We start from the raw sequence: 25,968 nt of genomic DNA, 5'->3' as shown, positions 1-25,968 counted from the left end.
AGTCTGGGCTTCTATACAGGACTGTCACACTATTCTTTCAACCTAATAGGAGTCAAAACTCTATATTATGTGTTGATTCTGCTGAGTGATAGAATAGAATAATGGAAATGGAGCTTGTAATAACAAAATGGGTATAAAGGATGTGGGTGTGTGCTCCTTGTGTAGTCATTTATGCTAGCAGCAGGAAAAGATTCATGATAGAATAAACTGTAGCACTGTAGTACTGGAAAGAAACTACCTTAGACTTATTAGAAAGGCAGATGCCTGCAAAATAATTTAAAGAGTCATAGAATTGTAGAACGGCATGTGATGCAAGGGACCCTAAAGCCCACCCAGTTCCGACACCCTGCAGTGGTCAGGGTTGCCTCTCACTAGATCAGGCTGTCTAATGTCTCCACCCAGCCTTAAAGAAAATATTTGTTCATTCTCAATTGTGCAGTTGGAATTAACTACTTACTAAATAAACTATCAGTTTATTAAAATCTCCTAAAATAGTTATAATTTGATCATCATCTTCATGACTTGAAATTATGACCAATGTGTTTTCTAAACTTCCTTATAGCATTCAGAAAGAAAAAGAGAGACAGAGACAAAGAGACAGAGAGAAATCGAGTTAGCATGACTCACTTCAAAGCTTTGTTCATCTCTACGTTGTTATAGAAGCGACAGGGGAAAAGTTATATAGGTTGTTATTTATATACAGGTTGTTTTCTTCCCTTGCGTGGGCCGGCTGAGTTTTGCAGCTTCTTTTAAGTTATTCCATGCCACATGACTCAATCGAACAGGTCAGAATTTCCCCCAAATTAGAAAAGCTGTTTTTTTTTTTTTTTTTCTCTCCTGCCTTTGACACACACCCTGCTTGATCTGGAAAACTTTGGCTTGTGCAAAGCCCATGTTAGATGGCTTCCACAAAAGGAACAATCCCTGTGAGAGACCCCTGAGCTGCTAGGCAATTCCTTTATGGGGATATTGCAGGGCAGCAACAAATTATGCTCTTGGTGAGCAAGCTGGCTTTTGCTTCTCGCTCTGAAGCCCTGGGAGTGCAGAGAGGAGTACCAGAGGAAACGCCCTCCAACTCAGTGCCTGACACATGAAAGGCAGGGCAGTCTGCTAAAGGGCGCTGAGCGTCTTTGTCTCATGAAATAGTGTCTATGTCAGGACACTGAATCAACCTAAGATCTGGAGTGAATAGACCTGTATCTTTTGCTTGTAGCAGGGTGTCCCAAGACATTAAAAGTTTTTCTAAACTTCAGAATTTCTCATGCTTATTTAATCATCTTTCAATAATAAATTATTGTCTTTCTTTTTCTTTCTTTTTTTTTTTTTTACATAAAGAAAAGTCAAAACGACTACACAAGACTGAGCCTAACTTGATGGCGTATTGCACTGCACACTGATGCTCACTAGAGCCTCATGTTTCTGTGGTTCTGTTGTGCCAGACCACTGAGACCACATAATCCAATAAACCTGACTGTTCCTTTCCTCCACCTGGCAGGAGGCAGGTCCCCTCTTGTCCTGGTTATTGTATTTGTCACTCACTTCTCACAACTGCAATCCAGAAGGCTCATTATCAACCTCAGAAATAGGATCAGACCATCTTCTCTGATTTAGAGATTGCCCAATGGAAACTGAATAGCTATTTTCCTGGAAGAATCTCCTTTTTCAATTGTTGTTCCTTGTAAATCTCATACCTACGCCTCTAGGGTTGAAGTGGATTTTCCATCCCACTTACTCATATCCTCTCTATGGTCACACAGGTAAAACAACAGCACCTCCAGCACATCTAATTCCCTCAGACACTGGATACCTTTCTCCATGGTGGTCTACTTGTCTAGGAAACATGCCAGATCTTCCTTGAAGGAATATCTTACCTTCATGGCTCACAAGAGTCAGCTCCACAGAATGAAAGCTTCTGTCCCTTTTCCAATTACTTTTGTCTAGAAAGGGATCCTAACTCATAAAGTTGAGTGTCCTGTTATTCCAGCATCAGGGCAGCAAGGGGGCAATATGCCCACCTGGATGATGACTGAAGTCTTTTGGCATATTTTGTAGCTCATTCAGAGTTAAGTGTTGGATCGCTATGAGTTCTGACTCTTCCTGCTGCATCCTTGTGATGACCCTGTTTCATCCTCATCTCCTTCTTCCATCCTCATTTTAGTAGGAATTTCTGTTCTCACTAAATGAAATGACTTTTGCAGCCAGTTTTTTTTTCTTCTGTGTAGGGGTGACTGATTCTGACACTGGTTCTCTAGTTGAACTGCAAGGTCTGTTGCAAGGGTTGCAACAACTGCAGGGACCGTTGCGCTATCATCAAATCTAGAGACCTGTTTCGCTTTAGAGTGCTGAATAGCATTGAACATAGCTTGGTAGGCATGGGTTAGGCCCCAGCACATTGCGGTAATTTGTGCCTCCATAATTGCTAGGGTTACTGAACGTCTTTTCCAAATATTCTACAAGTTATTCAGTATTCTGCAGTTGTTTGGGAGTGAGGTTCCAAAACACTGGAGGTGCACACTGTTCTAGATGCCTGCACATATCATTGCACATCTCCTGACACTCAGAACTATCCTGCCTTGGAGCAAATCCCTCAGAAAAATCTCTGAAAATAGAAGAAAATAACATTGTGATCATCAACTATCAATTACTGTAGCACTTATAAGAATTTTGTTTTAATATGTTCTGGACAGAGTTATTGTTATCTTGACTCTTTGGGCCCTGCCAAGGGCCCAGCACTGTCTCAGTTGAAACCAGGATGGCATATTTTTGGTCCCCTCTGAGTGTTAGGGAATTACTGTGTCCATCACCTCTGAGGTGCGTCTTTCTTCTCCGTGCATTTTCTCCAGACCCCATATCTTTAGGCCTTTTGAAGCTTCTCTGTTTGAACAGGATCCCTGAGGATCTCCCCTCCTCGCAGATGGCTTTACATCTACCATTCAGTGTTCTGCAGACAGTGCATGTGACACAAATCAGGAATGCATGAAACCATGAAGTAAAGGGACTTATGACATTCATTTTAGTGCCGTGCTTTCAGGGAGGACAGAACCCAATATATCCCATGCAAAAGTTGCAGATAGAAATAACAGAACCAAAAATGATACTTTCCCTACTTCCAGCAAAGATGAACAATCTTCACTGTGAATATTCACTGGGCAGTGGTGATATGCTGAGTGGATATGGACTTTCTAGCTCTTTAAAGGATTTCTGCAGCCTGTTTGTCAGGTAAGCACTCATCTGTCAGTATCATGAAGTGACTCTGCAAGCAGCCAGCAAGACTTTCCCTGCTATGGGACAATGGACTTCAACAATTCTTGACATGGCATCATGTGGCATCAGAGTGACATGAAAACCATTCTCTTTACTTATCCTGCAGTGCTTTGCACCTCCAGGCGGTCTTTCTGAGATGTGTCTACATGATCCTGCTTACAGCTCTCCACCCATACTCTAAGCTGCCTCAGCCACTGGTACTGAGTGCTGTGGCATTTCTAGTGCTCAGCCATGTGCAGCCTTGATTTTCTGCTCCTTGGAGAGTTTTGAAATGTTTTAACAATAGCTGCAGACAGTGCAGAACAAATGCACCTTCTCTGGAATTAGAGAATGGATGAGGAACAAAGAGGGTTTTGTAAGAGTAAACATTGGATTTTAGGATAAGCAATCAAATAACCTTCAGAAAAAGGAGTCATCTGTTATGAAATTCCAGTACTTCGTCTCAGACCTAAGCCAAGAAGTGAAAATAAATGTGCCCCAAACACAAGAATGCCTGACTAGAAGGCTTCTGCACTAACATCTTTCTGTGAGAAGCAATCACGTGCCTTGCTGTTGCTTTTTTAAAATATATATTTGCACTAGATTTCTAACTGTGTGATATATGTTGTGGCTGAAAATTACTTCACTCAGCCTCACTGAGCAATGGCAAGGTTTTGAACAAAGCTCTTCATATTACAGTCCCGGAGACAATCTAACATTACAATATGATTCAGAAAGTAAGTGGATTTACAGGTCAGGTGAAAATGAAATTCTATGAAAAACACAATAGCTGCAAACAAAACATGACTACACTTGGAAGCAAAGTCTGAGAATTTGGAGGCCTGATTGTCACTGTAAATCAACAAAATATTTTGTCTCTTGAATTGATGAGGAGGCAATTTTATTCTGAATTACGTCGTCAGAAGATCGTCAGTAAGCTATTACAAATTATAAGCAGCAGAAAGCAAGCATGAAAGGTCACAAGGTCTCTTCTGAAGCTTGATAGGATAGAGAAGTGGATAAACAAAAACCTCATAAAGTTCAACAAGAGTCTTGCAGCTTAGGAGGAAAAACTCCAGGCACTGAGACATACTGGGAGCCACCCAGGTGGAAAGAAGTTCTGCAGAAAAGGACCTGGGGGTCCTGGAGAACACCAAGATGAACATGAGCAAACAGCATACCCTTGCTGCTGGAAAATATCACCAGCAGGTCCAGAAAGGTGATTCTGTCCCTCTACTCAGTACTGGTGAGGCTGCAGCTGGAGTGCTGAGTTCTGGGCAGCTCAGTACAAAAGAGACATGCATGTACTTGGAATTCCAATGGAGGGCCACCAAGATGGTCAAAGGTTTGAAATACAAGCTCCCATGAGGAGAGATTAAGAGCTGGAATTGTTCAGCTTGAAGAAGAGGTGGCTCAGCATGTTGGGAAGAAATCTCATCAATGTGTACAAACACCTGAAAGAAGGATGCAAAGAGGATCAAGCCAGGTATTTTTTGATGGTGCCAGGACAAGAGGCAATGAGCACAAAATGGAACATAGGTGGTTCCATCTGAACACCAGGATTCTGTGCTTGAATAATCTGGTGAGTCGTCACAAGTGTTCCTGATGGGTCCAGAAGAACTTAAAAGGGAGCCTGCAATAATGGCTCCTGTGCTGTTTTTTTCCTGATTTTTCATTCATTATCTGGTCTTTCCCAAGTGGACAAATACTGTAATTCAGGAGATGGTTGGTCAGACATCTTACAATGGAAAGGACTGATAAATCTTGATTAAAGGATCACTGAATTCCAAAGAATGAGAACAGGGAAAAACAGGAAATAAGGTATTTGTCAGTAACTTCAAACCTGCTGTTTGAGGCTGCTTCTATCACAGAACCTTGTATAATGTGAGCCTTCAGACTCAGAGTTTTTTCTTCTGGTGGCATAGGGTAGATTGCCTGGAGGATCCCTATCTCCTGTCTGGAGCTGGCAGTGTGAATCAAGCAAGTCCTGCCTTGGAGGAATCCATTGGAAAAAAATACAGCTGAAGTTTAGAGAGAAAAAAAATGTCATTGTTTGAAACTTGCTAAATGCTGCTGTTAATCCTCCTTTATTTGTACTCCTCTTCCTTTCCTTTAACCTGACCTTTTCATCCCATTTTCTTTCTTTCTACTTATTAATATTTAGACCATCAATTTCTTTCTGCACGCATTTTCACCTTTGTCATATTCTATTATTCCCATTGTACATCCTCTTTCAATTCTACACTTCCTTAAGTGCTTTACTATACATGAAATATGACTCACTTCCACTTACAATTGGAATTGGGCTGTGTTATCTTTCTTGAGCCTATGTTTTCTTCAATGTTGTCTTTGGGATCTACTTTTAGGGAGACTTATTTTTAATTCAAAATCCTTTTTTTTTTTAAAAAAAAAAAAAGGGAATAGAAAAAAGGTAATAGAAGGTGAATAGTTTGGTGAACTGTATATATACATTGACTTGTTGCACCATTATTAGTTACTTGTTGCTTGAACTACCTACACGCACAAAAAGTGTCTGCTCTTCATTTCAATTTGATCAGATGAAAATAGAAATTCAGAATACAGACTCTGAAGATTCATTAAGAATGATATGTGGCTCAGAAACTGTAAATAAGTGATGAAGAAATAGTCAAGAAAGAAGCATATGTGGAAACTGAGTAATGTAATAAACCATGCCATTCTCAGTTGTTTTTGACTGATGTATTTAGCGTTGGTAAGGCAATTTTCTCTAACCGGAGGATTTCCTACTAAAGTAGGAAATACTGTGTGGAGGGGACACTGTAGTATGTTCTGCACTTACTTGAGCATTAGAATAATTTTTGCAGTATCCAATTAAAAAATTATGGGTACGTATGCACAGATCCCAATGTTCTTGGTAGCAATCGTAGTAGCCACAGTGGCGTCAATCAGCTGCATACTTCTTATCTGGTTTTGTGTGAAAGGAAGGGATTCCTTCCTCTTGCTGCAAAAATAACATTGTGAATATTATTTTATAACAGTCATGTACTGAGTCAGTTAACTCTTCAAAGGTCAGAGAATAATAGAATTTGGTGCAATTCTTCCTAATCATGTGGCAGATGTAATAATTGCAACTGAAATGGCTGTGGCTGTGCTGAATGACAATTATATTTCACCTGAGGTGACTGAGGCGTTTTGAGATCTACAGAGGAAACAGAAAGGGTTTTCTGAACCTGAGTTAATACTCCATTTGAATAATCTATTTGAAAAACAAACAAACAAAAAATCTTTCAGAAAACTGTAATTACAACAGAGAACCTGGCATGTCCATGGAAGATGCTCTGGCTGTATTCAGACACCTACCATATCACCTTCTTATTTCAAATGAATCTTAAACATAAATATTTCTTTGGTAAGTATCAGCATTGTACTCTGTTCATGAATTTCATGACTTTGTTTCAAAATCCCACAAGAAGCTCTTGCCAGCTATGATACAATCATGGTTTAGTATCTCCACTTTAATATTCCTCAATTTTTCCCTTGGTGATTTTTTTTTTATCCATGCTTGCATGCACTAGAGAATTTACCACTTGGAGTCCAAGAAGACAAGTGAGCATTTGATGACATTAAAAAAATACTTTCTTTTGATTTAACCAGAAAGGAAGAACCAGAAGTTTTTACTGAAAATTTGACCTGAGACCAGCATTGTCATGTATCTACAAAAGTTGCGTTTATGCTTATTTGCCCATGTCTCAGTCTGGCCACACATAGTTCTCAATTTGCACTGATTCAGCTGGATCCAGGGGTGTTTGTGTGATAAATTTCCTTCAGTTACTTAGAAATAAGAAGCAGCTTCCTTGCAGCAGAGACATCAATCTTTATTTGTCACCTTCATAAACTGATCACCATTGCTCCACTGATATGTTTTTAGTTTTTTTGTGCATACACAAGAAATGTCACAAATATTCATATTATTTACATTATTTCTGGCAATATAAACTTACTTTTTGGCCTTTCTTTATTCATAAACCAAACTTGAAGTTTTAACTGTTGGGGTGCTGAGATGCTGCAGCAATCTCTGGGGAGTCCATGAATGCAGAGAGTCCCATGTATTTTGGTGGGGGCAGAAAGTTTTGCCTTTTTCTAAAGGCTTTATTGTAAAACTGATTGCTTTGGAAGGAAAATGACTTAGTCAGATAGCTGTAAGTTCTCATTCAATATTGTTTTCCTGATTACAGAAAACCAAACCAAACCAAACCAAACAAATCACACAGAATGAGGCTGAGGAAAAGAGCAGAGACTGTGCGGGATATCAGTGGATAGAACTGCTTGATATTGCAGGTCTTTTTGTGAGGCAGCTTAGGCACAAACTGTGGATCTTACTGGTTTGTCTGAGATCTGATAGAATTGTATCACCTCCTGCTGTGACATCAGGGTGAGGGTTGGCTGTCTTTGTTCTACACCCCAACTACCAAAGCACGGTATTTTGGGTCTGTTAAACCAGAAGCCTTTTTACCAAGAGAGCAGAGTGAGACAAACAGGCTGGAGAGTGACAAGCACCAAAGTTTCCTCTTTCCACATAGTGTTCAGGATGTGACTGAGTAGACGGGAGAGATGGAACCCCCTGACTTGTTTTTGCTCAGTGTGTTTTTCAGAACTGGGGCAATGAGAAGAATCAGAAATACCCTGGTAGATACAGAAGTCCTAATTGATTATGAACAGAAGAAATTGTACTTTTGTCTCTCTTTCTTTCATGGATTGCCAAGGGCATGATCAGACAGAAGTAACCAGTCCTACGTGTCTGTACTTTGCAGATGATGATGTGGATCCGTTCACTGCCAGTTCCACTCTGACTTTGTTGTGGAGGTATAAACTCAACACAGCAGGGTCACCAGAACCTCTTGTTTCCAAATAACTCATTTTTTCCCATATTAGCTTTTCAGTTAACCATTTATTTAGCAGCCTGAGCTGGCCTTAATGCAACTGACATTCCCAGCTTAGTGTAATCTTGGTGGAAAATGATGCAACACAAAGTTGGACACTTTTTTTGCAAGGTTGGTCTTTTGACCGTAGTCAAAATTCCAATAAGAGTGTTGCTTCATTCCCACTAGGAGACGCCAGCCAGTTCCTGCATCATCACTGCATAATGAAATCACCAGTTTAATCCCAAACTGACTGCCAAAACCGTTATCTGTGCCCACCACACGCCTCTGTTTTCTCAGCTGCAAACTGTTGAGTTTGAAAAAATACCTTAAGCTGTTGTTCTTTGTTTTTGTTTTTGTGGTGTTTTTTGTTTGTTTGTTTGTTTTTGTTTGTTTGTTTTTTGTATAATTTTGTATATTTTTCTTTCTGTCTGAAAAAAATAAATAGTCACACTATTTTCAAGGAAGTAAAGAGTCTTTGAAGTGGAAATGGTGCATCTTGTCTAAAATTCCTGTACAGAAAGAATGAATTGCCAGGAATGGGAAATAGAGGGAACTACACCGTAAGATCACAGAAAATGACACATGATGAATATGCCAATACTTCATGTGTCCTTGGGGAAGAAAAACAAACAATCTTGCTTCACTGAGCTGATAACTGATTCTGTATTTATGGAATTACATTTTCCAAATGTGGAAATATGCTGTTTGAAAAGAAAGATCATACAGTATGTATAGATACAACTCATGATAAAACGAAATATTTTATTGCCTCTCTAGAATAGCTTGTCTTTACCTGGAACACCAGTTTTTTGTAATATGTCATGTAAAATATAGCTACACAGTTTAAAGAAATAAGGGTCTCCAGTGTGCAGTTGCTGTTCTGTACTCCTTTATCACTTCCAGCAGATAGTGCACTACACTGCACTATCATACAATCTCATGTCATCTGAATCAACTGTCAACCTTATGTTGGAGAGGTTCTGAATGTGTCAAATACCTGTAGTGTCTCAGCAGCCAGGCCCACTCTCACAGAAGGTAAAAGCACTTTGCTTTCTCTTTTGCAGGGGAGTAGAATGTGTAGTGGTGTCAGTTACCACTCACAAATAAATACCTGGTCTGTGCTTCTTTGGGATGGTAAGCAGCACTAAAATAGCTGTTGGCCATATTATTGAACTTTTTTTGTTCATCTGTGATCACCTCCTCTGGCCCCTCCCCAGCACTTTTGTAAAACCTTAACTCCCTTACCATCTTTGAAAAAACATATTGTTTCCATATTTCCATATTTTTGTGCCTAGAATACAGTCAACTTTTAGTTCTGCGTCAGTGGTAGGCAAGAGGTTTAGCATCTCATGACTTGGCAGAACCTGTGACAGAAAAGAGCAAAAAAAATTGGATGAATAGTTTATTGACTGAAGAAAGGCAATTTTGGGTGACTGAAATGACTTAAGAATTCCTGATGAGTTTGGTGGATAGTTTCAGATGGAATTTGAATAATGGAGGGAGAGTGTAAAGATTTTGAAATTAAATGTTATCTAGTTTACTTATTTCTTGTTTGTTTATTGTTTTCAAAGTTTTCCACCTTTTATTTCAAAATGGAAGGTGAGGAAGATGTTTCTGGAAAAAAAAATAGAATTGAACAAGATATTTTATTCAATTAAATGTATTCATTAATATTCATACAAGGCATTATATTCAATTATTCAATTAAACTCAATTAATAGAGTTGTTTTGTTAAAATAACTGGGAGAAGAGTGTTTCACATTCACTGAACACTGCCATTTTCTTTTCATTCATCCAACAAGCCAACCAAACTTCTGTGAGCGTCTCTGACCAAGTATTTTACTCTGACTAGTAGCTGGCTTCCTGAGTGGAACATCTGGGACTTGATTTTCCCATTTCACATATGTAAAAAGAAAAAGAAAACCCAATTGCTGACTACCCTCTGACTGACGCTCAGCCAGTCCCTGAGCAATGAGAGCCTTACAGACTCCTCCCTCAGCATTTATTTCTGAGCATAATATCATGAAGTACAGAATGTCCTTTTGACCAGCTTGGGTAGCTGTGCTGGTGTTATCCCCTCCTAACTTTTGTGCACTGCCAGAATCCTTACTGGCAGGGCAGTGTAAGAAGCTTAAAAGTCCTTGATTCAGTGTAAGCACTACTCAGTAATAATGAAAACATCAACGTTTTATCAATATTTTTCTCCATAGATCTGAAATATAACACCATATGAGCTACTGTGAAGAAAATTAACTCTATCATAGCCAGAGCCAGTACAGACACCTACACCTTCCACAGGGTTCATTCATCAGTGAACCTGTTTAAACCAGGCCCAGAGTACAAATGGTTATTTTCCATTTACCCAATAGTTAATGTTCTGATGGCTGAAACTTTCTCATTACGAAGTACATAAGGGAAAGAATGTGAATGCTGAAGTCTTGAAGATGAAAAAAAAAAAACAAAACAGTTACCACGAGTCTCAGTTTGACAGATGACAGCTTTTATTAACATTCTCTCCTCTTCCATTCCCCACACTGATCTTCTGGGGTCTCTGCAGTACTCCTTTCTGCAGTAAAACCTGTTGCTAATTAGTGTGTTGTAGTGGGTGTAAGCATCACAAAGATGGTCTCATTCTCTTCCTGCTACCGATCTGTTCTCACCTTCTGCCTTATTTTTGATGAAGTAGAAGAGGTCAAACAGCTTCTGCAGCTCATGAACTCATTCCCAAGCACAGGCAGAGCTCCAATTCCTAACTCAAGGTACTCTCTGGCTTAGAGCCAAAGACTGAACAAGACAGGAAAAATTGGCCTAGTTTCTATCATTCTCTGAACACACAGTTGTTCCACAGAGAAGGTAAATAAAGGAAGGCATATTATTTTGGCCTGGAGGACTTTTCCTGGATTTCCAGGCATGCTTGTTTATCACTGAATGTAGAAGAGGGAGGTCCCAGCAGCAAAACTGGTGTTCTGTCTTCTTACTGTCCTCCAGAATCCTATGCCTTTGAGTACAGGTCTGAAAGGCAGCCATGATGGGCAGCTGTCTTGCTTGAATTCTTCATGAAGGTTTTCTTACAGGGAGTTCTATCCCATTGATTTTAAAGTTGATAGACTCTTTTATCCCATGCTATTCACTAGCTAGAAATTCTTGCTGATCTCATCAGACAAGGTATTGCACAGTGACTATCACCCTTTAAATTCAAAGGGTGTAAAGGATAATGATCCAGAAAGCATTGCAATAACAGAATAGTACAAAATTCCTGAAAGTTTAGGACTGGAAAAGTAATTCACATTTTCTGAAATGAATTTTTGTTAGCATGTGACATATGATGATATTTCATGGTAGTGAAACGTTTGCTTGAAGAGAAAGATGCATAAAAACAGTGAAAGAAAAAGAAGATACAGACAACATGTTCTTCACTTAGAAACTTTTCTGCCTGTGAAATGTGGCAAAAACAGGGCTGGTGCTTCCAGCTTCAGCTATATTAAACTGATATGCTAGAAAGAGCTATCTATTTCTTTATCAATTCAAGTTTTGTGATAACGTAATTTCACAAAAGTTCTTTGATTCGAAAAACTAAAATGAAATTTAATGCAACATCAATTTCTAGTATTGGAAGGAATTTTTACTTAACTCTTTTTTCAGATTGTTTTTTTTTTTTTAATGTTACTTTCTTCACTTTCTACATTTTTAATCTGAAAACTTCTCCGACTCTTTTCCCAACAAATTCTTCTAATACATAGGAGAAATGTATTTCAAAATTGCAGATTTCCCAGTAGCAAAAAAAAATTTCTTATTTGAAAAATTGCACAATCATAGCATCATTTGAGTTGAAAGGGACATTAAAAGGCCACCTAGTCCAACCCCCTGCAATGAGCAGGGACACCTACAGCTACGTTAGGGTACTCAGAGCCCCATCCAGTCTGACCTTGGATGTCTCCACAGACAAGACATCCACCATCTCTCTGGGCAATCTGTGCCAGTGCTTCACCACCCATATTGTATCCAAACTGAATGCCCCCTCTTTTAGTTTGAAACCATTTCTCCTTGTCCTGTCACAATATATCCTGCTGAAGAGTCTGTTCCCTTCTTTCTTACAGCCGTTCTTTAGATACTAAAAGTCCGCTATCAAGTATCTCCAGAGCCTTCTCCTCTCCAGGCTGAACAGCCCCAACTCTCTCAGCCTGTCCTCGTAGAAGAGGTATTCCATCCCTTGGATCATTTTTGTGCTCCTCCTTTGGACATGCTCCAACAGGTCCATGTCTCTCCTGCACTGTGGACTCCACATCAGGATGCAGTACTCTAGGTGATATCTCACCAGCACAGGGTAGAAGGGCAGGATCACCTCCCTCACCCTTCTGGCCACATGTCTTTTGATGCAGCCCAGGATATGGTTGGCTTTCTCATCTGTGAGAGCACACTGCTGGCTCATGTCCAGCTTCCCACTCACCAGTACTCAGATCTTTTTTTGGCAGGGCTATGCTCAATTGTTTCATCCCCCAATTTGTATTGGTAATGAGAATTGCCTCAACCAAGGTGCAAGACCTTGTACTTGGCTTTGTTGAACCTCATGAGGTTCACCTGGGCCCACTGCTGAAACCTGTCTAGGTCCATTTGGGTGGCATCCTATCCCTCTGATGTGTTGACTACACCCCACAGCTTGGTGTTACCCACAAACTTGCTGAGGGTGTGCTCGATCCCACTGTTGATGTCATTGCCTTGTACAAAATACAGGGCTTGGTCTTCATATCACATCTCAAAGATTCTTTTTGTCAGATCCTATCAAACAAAATGAGTGAATGTGTGATTCTTTTCACATTCTGAACACTTTACATTGATTATTGAATTTATTTTCTCAGTGTAGAACAGTGGGAGAGAATGGAAGTGTCTTTATTCCTGTTTCACACCTGTTAGACTGGATCAGAGAGATAAAGCAGTTGTATCTAGAGGCTTCTGCTGCAGCAGAAATAGAGCTCACATTTCGGTTGACTCACAAATGTCAACAAATGACAGCTGCCGAATTGCAGGACTCATGACCATGTTTTCCCTCAGCTTCTTTCCACAGAAGAGTGCTTCATTCTGTTTTTGACACATGGCTATATTTGGAAAGTATAGAGAAGCCATGAGAGATTCACAGTGTTACAATTAAAGGTCCTGGAAGAGTGGAAGATTTAATCTTTTCAAGACTTTCATGAACAATGTAATCCTTTGGCTTTTGTTTCCAGGAACTTCAGTGAGGTCATTGGTGATGCAGCAGTGCTTTACAGAGCACCAACTGTTCTTTTATTTACACAGTGGACATGGCAGAATAAGAAATGGGGAAAAATGGGAAGGGAGTCTCTTTGTCACATTTACTGTGCTCAGTCTTATCAAGCTTGACTCACGATGCAGACAGATTCACTCTGAAAAATATCCTCAACATCTGACTTTAAAGTATTTAGAGCAACTGAAAAATTGGAATAATTCATGTTTTTATTAGTAGGAACCACTAAATATCCCTAACTAACCACATCTTCCTCAAAATAAATAAATAAATAAATAAATAAAATAAACAGAGCAGCTATTTAAAGAAAGAAAAGGGCAAGGAAGTCTTAATATGCTTTATAAACGTGACAGTGCTGAATGGCACCAATTTTCCAAACAACTGTTTATCAAACTACTGCAAAGTAAATGGAGCCAGTGTACTATCAGGGTTACATCAAGATACAACCTTACAGAAGTGATTCAAGGTTTTTCTTACCATTGTAGTTCTGTATCAAGCAGATAGTTAAGGAAGCTGGAGATTCAGTATTGTTCAATGAGGTCCTTACTGAAGCACATGATGTTAGCTTTTTGGTTGGATATATCAAGCTAGATTGTAATCTGGGAAAAATTATAGCTGCTAGCAGTGCGCTAACTCTCTTTGGACTTGTTGGAAGAACCTGTCAAAGCAATGAAAGTGCCAGTGATATCACAAAGCACTTGACTGTGCAGACCCCAGCTTCTACGAGTGTGTCACTCAGCAGTATTTTTTAACTGAAAATTAGATGTGAAAAGTTCTTTCTACAGTGCAAAGGAGAAATAAGCATCTAGGAGTGAGATACAGTGCAGAGCCTGCTGAGTAGAGTTTCCTGTGGAGATAAGTGGGAAATGCTGAGAAGTTCCCAGAAAAGGGCATTTCATTCACACGTGAGAAGCTGCAGTGAGAAGCAGCAGCATCTGGTAGGCAATTGGTTATAGCATTCACCTGGAGTGTGCAGATCAAATTCACAACCTTTTGGTGCTCATATCCCAGAGGAAATTGTGCAGCCACCATAAAATTCTCTATGATAGGGCCCTCTCAGTTCCTGCATGTGTTTGGGACAGAGATAGAGGATGATTTAATGTTCCAGAGGTTAAGATTTACATCTCAGAAGAGAACGCTCTGTTTCCAGTTCCTAAACTTATGTATTTCCATGTGTTTTCATACAAAGTGTAGCAGTTGCAGCAGGGGTGGCTGGTTGAAGCCCACTTCAAAGGTAAGTGGTCTGGTGGCTGTGGCCCTTTCCAGATGGGAGGAAGATAGGTGACATTCATCTAGAGCAGAGAGAGACCCAGATTTTTTACTTTGTTCATGTTCTAGATACCAAAGTGTTCATTCTAAATCTGGTCACCCACTTTAATTCTTCCCTGGAAATGTACACCAGAGGAAGACTTCCTTAATGTGAAAGATCCACAGTTTTCCAGGCACAGGAATGGCTAGAAATAAGCCTTGCTTCAGAGTGCTGCATAGACTTCTAGGCTTTTAGCAGCAGAATTTTGGACATATCAAGGACATACAAATAAAATCATAAAAAAATAATTTGAATTGAAGGAGTTAGATTTCACTTATTATAGAATTTACATATTTCCGTTTTTATAGCGTTGTTGAAAATAATTTCATTGTTTGCTTGCTTAAAGCTGTTCTGTGGTGCAGCAATGACTAAACAGTAAAACAAGCTACATACCTGCCAAGTATATCGTGATCCCAGACCAGCAGCCTGGAGTTAAAATAATCCATCTAGCTCAGCAATGTGGATGCCATTTATGGCAGTGCTGTCAGTGGCTGGAAGTCTAACTCACGGTTCCCTTTTTTATTTTGCCATCACTGCTATGAACCCACCAGGACAGGATTTGCAGTTACAAATGCTGATTCTCATGGTTTCAGCTCCCTGCATTGTGCTGTCTCTGGCATCACAGTCCAGCTGTTTATGCATGTCTATTATGTCTCCTCAAGGCATTTGTAAAGGAAAACAAGCTTCCCCTTCAAGGAAGGTAACAAACATCATAAACTCAGCTGCATTTTACAGAAATTACAGTGAGTTGATTCCTACTGAGCTTCAGCCTGTGGCACAGAATGTCTTGGATATTGCAGAGTTTTCATTGGGTTTCACAGCTGCTCAGTCAAGAAGTAACTTGTAAGATTTTTCTATGCTTGTGAGAGAGAACTGCATGCCTGCGGTGAATCTAATTGAAAGGCACAGATCCATAGTATCACCTTCGCCTGCTAAATGCTCCTCTTTAACTCAGCCTGGGCATGTGATCCTATGAACCTTGCAGTGGGCACCAACTACAGTGCAGAGATGGACTATAGTCTGGCAGCAGTGTGTGCTTCCCTAAAGCAGGCTGAATAGCAATTCTTGACTCCTATGAAACATCCTGTTCAGTGTTCAGGATCTGCAAAATGGAGCTGTGTATCTTTCCTGCAAGGTTTCGAATGTTACTTTCTCCTCTCATATTGCTTGCTGGAGCACATAGTGCAGTATATTTCATTACGCATTAACAAAAAGTGTTCTACAGTCTTTAAAAATACAGTGCCATTCCAGCACATGGTGATCATGAGCAAAAATCTGCAGAGATAGAGGTACTTCTCTTCATCATTAAATGGTAGCCATGAGCATGAAAGCAAGATCATTTTTAGTAGAGTGTGCAAAACATCTTAGGGTGAGAGGAGAGTCTCCTCTGGTGGAGACTGTGTCTACTATATATTGGACTAGAAGATTCAGAACACACTGTTCTCTTCTGTCATGTCTGAGTCCTGTGTATGTTGACAGCATTGAACTGTTTGCTCCGCAGAGTACTACACTGACATCATATACCTGTTTATTATAGTTTTTCAGAGTTTGGTGCTGTCCATCTTTCTTATCTTAATTCAGTAGTGTGATGATGCCTTTTGAGATGCTATTGGGTATGTGAACCATCTTCAGAGAGCCAGCTTGTTTGATAACAGAGATCTGTGCTCTGCTGGATTAGGAAATGATAGCTAAGTTCCTGGTGGAAGTATGTGATGCTTTTATGTAGACAGCTGTGTAAAGCCCCACACATCTATGCTGAGATCATGAGGTTCTAAGCTCGTACATACCAACCTGAAGACAGAAAATGCTAGTAGGTGTTAGTCATCTCATCCTGAAGTACACATCTAAAACAGCTCAGATGTACTGCATCCTAGAAATGCCTACTACTCTTCATTCCTTGATTTATTTATATCAAAGGAGTTTAGGTATCTAGCTCACATGTACTTTGCAAACACAAAAGTCAGATAATTATAATTCCACCCTGGATAGAGTACCTGATAAGCAGAAGCGATATCCTGCTGTTTCCTAATCATAAGATCTTTGCTTAAAAACTGTAAGACTACAAAGAAAGACAGAGAGCAAACGTAGCTGTGGAGGCCGACATACCTTTGATATGGATAGTGTGCAGCTCATTAATTGGTTGATACTTGGCCTGCTGTGAGTAATGTGATAAAAAATCTTGTGGCGTTACAATGCTTAATACATCTGATTTTATTGTGGACAACTCAAATCAGAATTGGCTTGTACTATAACAAAGACATATAGTACTTAGATATTTCTACTCTAGATAATGTCTGTGAAGCTTTATTTTTACTTATAGAGTTATTGGATAAAGATCAAGTGATTGTGACTGAATATTTAATAGCACATATATCAATGAAGTTAGATCAATTGTTAAGATACAGTACACAGAGTTTACTTTCAGGTTATTGATAGCAAATGCAGCTAATTAATATGATGATGGATATAATATTGTTCCATGAAAGAGGGAAAAAAAAAGGCAATAAATCTAACTGTTCTAGGGTAGTTTTTCAATAGATTTTATATTCATATTCTTTCTGATAAACTGGGGTTTGGGGCATATAAGAGGAGCTGTGATTGTTAGACAAACTCTGATTCTCTTGTGCAAGGCAGTTGCTCATAATTTGTGTATTGTTTGTACATGTGGCCACACATAAGGGAACAAACCAAAACGAGCAAAAGAAACCAAAACAAAAAGCCCCACATCATTAAACAATTGAATCTCATGACATGCAGAAATGTGCTTACTTTTTCACATCAGTTTATGAAGAAGTTTGGAATGAAAAATATGCTGTGTTCTTCTCCTTTCTAGGTCTCCTATGTAAAAGCTATTGACATCTGGATGGCCGTGTGCCTTCTCTTTGTCTTTGCTGCATTACTGGAATATGCAGCAGTCAACTTTGTTTCACGGCAGCACAAGGAGTTTCTGAGGCTTCGAAGAAGACAAAGAAGACAAAACAAGGTATAGTTGCCCTTTACTCCAGGTGCCCAACTTTACCCTGACAGCATATTTGACGTATAGGTTGATTTCTCACCTCAGTTCTTGCCCTCGATGGACAGTGTCGTTACAATGTTGATTTTTTGTGATTTATTCTTTGAGAAGGTGTTGAAAATTATCTGCTGGCTTTATTTACAGTTCATAAATATATCAATAAATGTCAATAGACTGGTCACTGATTCCAAAAATTTTATTCTCTTCTTAAAATTGATGAGGCAGCTGTACCTTTACCCATACACTTATTAGCTATTTAGGCTAGACTGACCTCAGATTTTCTTCTAATCCCCAAATACTGTTATATGGCGCCAACTAACAGATAAGGAACAACAGGACACAATGATACAGACAGCATACTAGCATTATTATTTCTCAGAATTCATCCAGAAATGCTAACATAAACATATGCTTAAGACCTGTCTTTTCTAGTGTCTTTTCTTGCTAAAATTGGAGATTCTCTAACATAGTCCCCTGTAGGTGTAATCAGCAGTTCTGCCCTCACTTCTAAACCAGCACTGGGCAGTGTATTTCCCTGCTGAAATCAGCAAACCTAACCACTGGGAAAAAAGAAAAGGATTAGGGCAACTTCACACGTTGTTACTGGTACTAACTTCAGTTTTTTAACAAAAGAATGTTTTGTGAGGATTATGATTTTATAATTTTATACCAACCAAAATGTAAAAGTGAGGCTTGTTTTTAATGTCGATATCAGTCTGGAAATATTTTTAAGAAGTCTGTCAATGTTTCCTGATTTCTTATTTGTTAAAAGAAAAGGCAAGAATAGATATCAAACTGAATTGGCTGAAAAAAGCTGAGGGAGTTGGGCTTGTTCAGCCTGGAGAAGAGAAGGCTGCGGGGTGACCTCATTGCAGCCTATCAATACCTGAAGGGAACCTACACCCACGAGGGGAGTAAACTCTTCAAAAGGGCTGACAACAGCAGGACTAGGGGAAATGGATCGAAGTTGAAGGAGGGAAGATTTAGGTTGGATGTTAGGGGGAAGTTCTTTACAAGGAGAGTGGTTAGGCCCTGGAACGGGCTGCCCAGGGAGGTTGTGGATGCCCCGTCCTTGGATGTGTTTAAGGCCAGGTTGGACAGGGTCCTGGGCAACCTGATCTGAATGTGTGTGTTTGGTGGCCCTGCTAGGCAGGGGGGTTGGAACTACATGATCCTTGAGGTCCCTTCCAACCCGGGTGATTCTGTGTGATTCTGTGATTTTAGTCAATTTATGATGAATTCCCACAGCTATAGCATCCTTCCTGTATTTGTTTCACTGGAACTCATCATCAGCAGAAACATTTAGGTTTGTATCTCCGCAGAAACAATTGCTAGGCAAAGTAAATATTCACTTGAGTCACATGTGAGTTTCAAGTTGCTAATAATGGTTTCCTTACTTTAGCAATAACAAGAATGGCATAGGGCATTTGTGTTTTGACAGGTCTGTCTAGTAATTATTCTGTAGCTAATGGAATATTTGATGGATGCTCTGGGAAGCAATCCAGTACTGTCCTCAGATTTAATGCTGTTGTCAGATGAATTGAGATTCTCATTCAGATTCTGAGAGGGAATAGAAATGCTTGCCTGTCTGTAGGCACACATGGCAGATACACTGCCACTAGAAACCTTTGTTTCCAGTAATGATGCAACAGCAGAAGATGATGTATGGAGTCTGTAATTTCAGTTTTGGGTATGATGTCTTCTTCAGAAGTGAACTAGTTGCCAAGACGCCACTACTGGTAAGTAATAGTATGGCAACAATGTCACTTGAAAATTATGAGATTTTGATTATGGTTTGGTTTTGGTTAGTCATTCACCTACCGTCAGAATGATTATTTTGGTGACTATTAAGGGCAAGATACTTGAAACCTGATCATCTGAAGAGACCACTCAAGCAAGTCAGTTGATTCTACACAAAATGGACAATTCCCCAATTAAGCACTGGATAACACTTTTGGTGTAAGATACACTTATCCATTTGCACAGGGTTTCTATTATTTTTCTACGAATCTGGTTGCACAAATTTCGAAATAGGGAATGATGATACTGAGACCAGCACTTTTTAAAGCATTTTCTGCATCTCTTTACATGAGTTTGTATTTCACGATTTTCTCTGTTTTGCCTTGAAAGTGGTTCACATTGTTTTGCATGATGGTCTTCTCTAACTGAGCCAATTCTTCTCTTTGCGTGTTATGTATGTGTTGTTGTGTTGCCATTGTGCTGTTCTTATTCTTGCTGCTGCTATGTATGCTGACACTCTGGGGACAGGCACAGACTATGACTTTTGGGAATGAAAGCGTCGATTCCGTGAGGCGCATGAATGGCTTGCAAAGAAAAGAGTCATCAGCTTACGGGACAGTGAATCAGATCGGCAATTCAAGTTTGAGGGTAAAACTGTAGTAAGAAAGAGAAAGCAAGAGAGAGCTTTAGTATGTGCAATGATGTCATAAATCAGCAGAATGGATGATTTTCATGACATCGCCAGTAGCCTCTTGCACTCTCTTTTCTAAATATCCCACACTATATATGGAGTACTGTCCCCAGCATGAACAGCAATTTCATGTTGCATGTTATTGTGGCCCGTCCTTATGATTGCTATTTTCCATGGTTGGATTGTGCTGTTTCTTCTCCAAACCTAAGGAAAGTGTATGTGTATTCTGTACCCTGGCCCTGTATATATGGGGAGGATGGGAGTTAGGGGACCAAGTGTGGTGCAGGAGCATAGGAAGTGCTTTGACATAGAAAATACCACACTGTGTCATCTTTCAGATGACTGCATTCCAACCAAACTAGGTACATATAATGAAATGCATTTTACTGGTATGGTATTTATTTCTCAACTGTCAACCTGTGGTGTACCTTCTTGTCACGTCCTAAACATTGTCTAGTGGAGTATGAAGAAAAAAAAATGTATTTCACTGTTTTTTTCCAACTTGTTTTGAGAAGAGCCGTGGGGCTGAAATTCTGTACACAGTGTGATGTGTAGTAGATCTGAAGCAATATGATAGCCACTGATAGATCCAGATTACGGGTGAGTTGTGGAAGTAATAAAATCAGTGATGGAGAGAGAAACAAGCTTAGTGTTCTGCTCATTGCTTGCTACTGGTGGCAGAGAAATGAAATCCATTCGTTCAAATAAAAAAGGACTAGAATTTAAATTTTTCAGGACCTGGTTTTCCAAAACTAAAAAATCATTGCCCAAATAGCTTTTGAGCTGTAATAGGCCTCTTACTTTGATCAAGGTTTGTAAAGTTATGTGATTATAAGATGTAGATTATTTTAGTGGATTTTCTTCACTGCTAGGGGAATTACTGGCTTTCAAAATCAAAGCAATAACACAGATCCTGTTACACTGCAAAACTATGTTAGAGGGCTTGCAACGCGATAAATCATTCACTTAAAGAGCAACAATAGCAAACAGCAGAAGAGAGTCTTCATTTCTGCATTCTTTCTACTGTAGAAATAATCACATTTACCCATAGGCAAAAATGAACATAAGCACGAAAGTTTTAGGGATAAAACCGATATTACTATGCTGCGACTGGGAAGCTGATGTCATAACTCAAAAAAAAAACCAGTACAAACAAAGACTTGCTATTGTCTGTCTGATCAGTCACATAGTGGTACTAGTCCAGCTAGGTTCATTTAAAACCCAGCTACTCTCTGACTGCAGAAAACTGGCGGAAATATCACTTCTACTTCTTAATATCGTGTATTACACACACATCCAGCACTACACAAAGAGGGACCACATCTCTGTACTATTTTTGCTGCAAAATCCTGAGATCTGAAGATGTTCTGGAGTTGATTTCCCCTAGAGAACTCCCACCACGAAAGTGATTTGCTCTAGTAAGGTGGAGATTCCTGGAGCAGTGTTGTCATAGATGAAGCTTGGTACTTTTCTGCTCAAGAGAAGGACATTTATCTGCAGAAAGGAATACATCCTGTGGTCCCACAAGACACCTCCCAAGCAGGGTTTGTGGCTCCCTGAGTTATTGCTTACTAAGCTAAGGGCTTATGGAGAATGCAAACCTAAAAGTCACAAAAAAGTTAAATGACTGGCACAGTCAAGAAGACACAGAAGAAAAGGGAGGTGGTTTAGTACTTACACTGCATTATTCAGAGCTAGTTTGAAGAAATAGACACCAAGACATGCCAGGTCAAGATTCCTGAATTAAGCAGATTGATCCTCAAAACTGTTCTCAGTTTTGTAAGCCTTCATCCCCGCTTTCATTATTGTTACTGCTGTGTTGTGTTCCTCATAGTGGTGTGACTTCCTCAGCATTGTATGAAAGCACGAGAAATCTGAGACTATCAGAAGTCAGGAAGGTTAATGCTTCTCCAGGAAAGTTTAGGTTGTACTGCTGACTGTCCAAAACTTGTAATTACAGCTGAACAATTGACCCATCCCTGTGTTAGAAACAACTGAACTGTTGTCCAGTTCAGGATTTGTTGCCACTTTCCATAAGGAATGAAACTCTGTATCCTCAGCCCTTCAGCCTATCTGCATTCTCCACACCGTTTCTGCTGGAGGAAATATTCAGTGCTCATCCTAAAGACCTGTGTAGTCTTCCTGCTCACAATGAAATGCACTCAACAGTAGCCATATGTCACTGCTGAAATAAATGGTTGTTTATTTGCTGTACGATATGATATTACTTTTTGTGTAGGGAGAGTGCAGCCTGCAAAAGCCATGACCCTGGTGGAATGGAGGATGTATGGAGGATGTAATACAGTTGTATGGAGGATGTAATATATCTGTATTGTAATACAGATGTATTACATACGTAATACAGATGTATGGAGGATGTAATACAGTTGCACTATATTGAAGTCTAACTTTGCTTAGTGCCAGATCATCTGAAGAAAAACAACTTCTTTTTAAAATATTATTTGTAATAATCACAGAAGATTTGGTTATTTTTCAAAATGATGGGTTTCTAGTGAAGCAGAGCTCTATTTACACAGCCTCTATCATCTCTTTTGGAAAACAGTAATTATTATGTTACATGATCAGTAGTCAAAATGAGTCACAGTCCACGAGTATTTATACCAGTGTCTCAAATATGACTTCCTGAATTACACTATGACCAAGAGTGGGGGTTAAGTTTGGGAATGTTAGTGTTAAAAGCAATACTTGGCAGCTTGAACAAAAAAATTGTGCAGCTGGAGGCTGTGACAGAATTTAATCTCATGTGTAGGGAACATGGAGCAATACAAATAACAGTGCTGCAACCAGGGGGGCTCAGATGCATGCAGATTAGCAGAGGGAGGCACAAATGGTGTTTTCAAATGACAGAGCTGGGACTGAGACTTAGTGATTACAATGGCAAAAGATAACTCTGCTAAGCGAAGGAGGAGGTACCTGGCCAAATGGTCAAGAGAACTGCTGATCTCTGGACAGAGCCTGCCCATGGGCAGGCAGGTAGCCACCAAAAAAATGCTGCCACATCTAGGTGATGAAATATTTCCATCTTTGAAAGGGAGAAGAAATACATATTGAACAACTGTGATTTTCAAAGGCTGTCATTTTAATCACACCGAAATCCCACGGTCAGAAACCCAGACTATTTTTTATTTTCCAGACCTGTCAGCTAAAAAAATCACAGCCTGCCTTTGCCTTTAAAACACTTGGTACTACTGTCCCCAATGGAAATTTTTGTCCGCTAGCATCTGTGTGTACAGCACTCGGTGGGATAACGTGCAGGGTGTGCGTTATGTAAGATGCCGCATCATGTGAATAATGGAAGTGCTCAAGGAAAGCCCTTCTTGCTGAGCTATTTTTGGTGCACACAGAGCAAGCTCTAACACACAAGCTTCATTGTGAAAAATAGGAATCCAAGCCTGAATGGCTTCCACTCTCTCTGACATCTTGCTTACTTAGCGGATTAAAGAGCAGGTAGTTTTTGCTGTAGATAAACACCCTCAAGATATTGCAGTTACTTTCCTTTCTCCAGGGCAATTACACTAGCACTTTCATGTAAATGCATAGAAAAAAAATCCAGCAGAAGGTAAAGAAACCAAAATGATAATTTAGCTTGAAGAAGTAGTCTGTACAACTGCACAGAACCAGTTAAATAATAGGCACAATACATTTCAACGTGTTGCTGTGTCACCTTGCAGCTTCATCTGAATGTCCTTGTTTGCCTTTGTACTGTGAGCATGAATAGGCTAGTAATGACCCTAGTTAACATAGGTCTAAGTATCTTCATTATTTATTGAATGGAATTGCCGTAGGGATTTCAAGTATTTAAACAAAAGCATCATTTTGAACTAGAAGAACACCTTGATAGAAATCTTTAGACTAGCTCTGGGCACGAGCCAAGACTCACAGTGAGTCCTAAAATGAAGAGTAATCTGTAGGGAAAGAAGGTGTTCAGCCTTGGGGGTGGAATCCGCTGTGTAATCAGCAGAACAGACTAAGCTTACTGGAAATGGAGATTTTCCAGTTAAAAACAAATGCAGACAAAGAGGCAAAGTGGAATAGAGAACTAGTTTGTTTGTTTGATTGTAAGGGAATGTTTATAAGTTTGTGAAGTTTATAAGTTTGTGAAAAGTGGAATTCAAGTTTCTCTTGTGTAGGAGGAGGGAAGCTAGGAAAACTCACAAAGAACAAGTATTTGTGATTAATGGTAATATAGCTTCAGATGATATATGATGATGAACTGTGTTTTGTTGTTTGTTTTGTTTTCTTTTCACTTGAAACTAAGACATAGAGGAAAAAAAGGACAGCCATACTTTCAAGGAGAGAACTCAGAGACCCTATTAGGTCTCAGATATTGGGTGCATTAAACATTCTATAATTAAAGGCAGACTATAAGTAGTGGGCACCAGATAAGTGGAGAACCAATGGGAAGTTGGTAAGATTGCAAAATGATGAATCTTAGTATCTACTGAAATGATCAGAACGGGGCAACACAGAGTATCTTTTGGAAGAAAGGGAAAGATAATCGTACTGGAGGGACCAGGTGCTGCTCCAAAAAACAGCAGCCAGGACATTATGCACCATAAAGACTCACGCTGACCAGTCTGAAAGTACATGATTCCTTAATATTAGGATATGAATAGGACGTAAGGGTCAGAGAACTAAGTTTAACGGAGCTGCAGAATAATAGTCTCAAGATTTCAGATTTGGAACTATGAAATAGCTGTATGCTGTGCCACCTGGGACTGATAAGACTAGAGAAGCCTGAAGGTGTACCTGATAGAGTTTTATTGTTTGCTCAGTAGTGTTACTCTTGCTTTAGAAGCTCCAAGTCCTCTCTTGTACCTACTCAGCATGCAGTGGCTGAAAAGATCAGGTTGGAACTGACAAGCCTTGGGGACTGAAGTTTGCAATTCACTGGAGTGAGTTTGTCCTGATAGTTACTCAAAAACAGCAGGAAATATGCCAGAAATGAACTCTGCAGTTTTCCAGCTCATGAAAGGTACTCCCTGGCTGGGTGCAAATGTCTCATTTTTTATTATACCTAGGGGAGAGTGCAAACCGAAAATAGGGCAGAGGAAGCTAAAAAAAGAGACAGGAATGAGTGTTCTTATTTTTGATGCTTTAAAGCAACAAGATGTGTTTTTTTTCAAAAGCTACCTGACGTAAGCACAAACTTCTGTTTTCTGGATTATTATAGATACAGTGATTCTTTCATTGAATATGTTCTGGGCTACCTTATTTCATGAAAAATTCTGTGAAAAAAATGTTGAAAAAACATTGGATGATCAAAACTGAAAAAGACTGAAGGAGTATACTTAAATTGTCCCTTCTGAGACTCCATAGAGCAATAAAAAAACATCATAGTCCCAAGGTTTTGGTCATGAAAAGAGGTTTGCCAACAGGGGGTCAAATTTTGTCCCATGTTGGCTACTTTGTTCATCCCACACGGGTAGCTTATATTTAGTCTTTTCCTGCCCAGAATCCAGACCAAACAAGGCTCTAACCTCAGGATTTCTCACTGAAGGTATGGTTAGTTTTCTTTCCAAGGGGAAGGTAAAGATATCAGGGAGGGGAACAACTTCTGATCCCTTGCTGATCACAATACTTTATATCAGTTCTGAATTCCATCCTAAGTTTTAAATTCAGCAGAAAAGAATTTCAACATGAATAAATACAGATTAGTGTTTCTGCAAGAGAATGAAAGGGTCATACTTTTACAGCCAAACACAATATTGGCTAAGAATATCAACACTGCTGTATCAGTGTATTTCCAATCTAACTTGTAACCGTGCTTGCTCTGTGCATCTCCAGAGC

General features: G+C 39.6%; 1 protein-coding gene across 2 annotated transcripts in view; it reads left to right on the top strand.

Annotated features, from left to right (window-relative positions):
• GLRA2 (glycine receptor alpha 2) overlaps window positions 1-25,968 on the top strand; it is a 126,732-nt gene that overhangs the window by 81,491 nt on the left and 19,273 nt on the right. For both annotated transcript variants that reach the window (XM_042810437.1, XM_042810435.1), the window contains exon 8: window positions 17,547-17,696. In XM_042810437.1, the coding sequence (XP_042666371.1) occupies window positions 17,547-17,696 (150 nt within the window). The remainder of the gene's footprint in view (window positions 1-17,546; window positions 17,697-25,968) is intronic.

The sequence above is a fragment of the Centrocercus urophasianus genome, unplaced genomic scaffold (genome assembly GCF_019232065.1).
Source record: "Centrocercus urophasianus isolate 14NV4802_14NV808 unplaced genomic scaffold, USGS_Curo_1.0 seq_12, whole genome shotgun sequence".
NCBI classification, from domain to species: Eukaryota; Metazoa; Chordata; class Aves; order Galliformes; family Phasianidae; genus Centrocercus; species Centrocercus urophasianus.
Note: the sequence above shows the minus strand (reverse complement) of the source record. Positions and strands in the feature narration are given on the sequence as shown.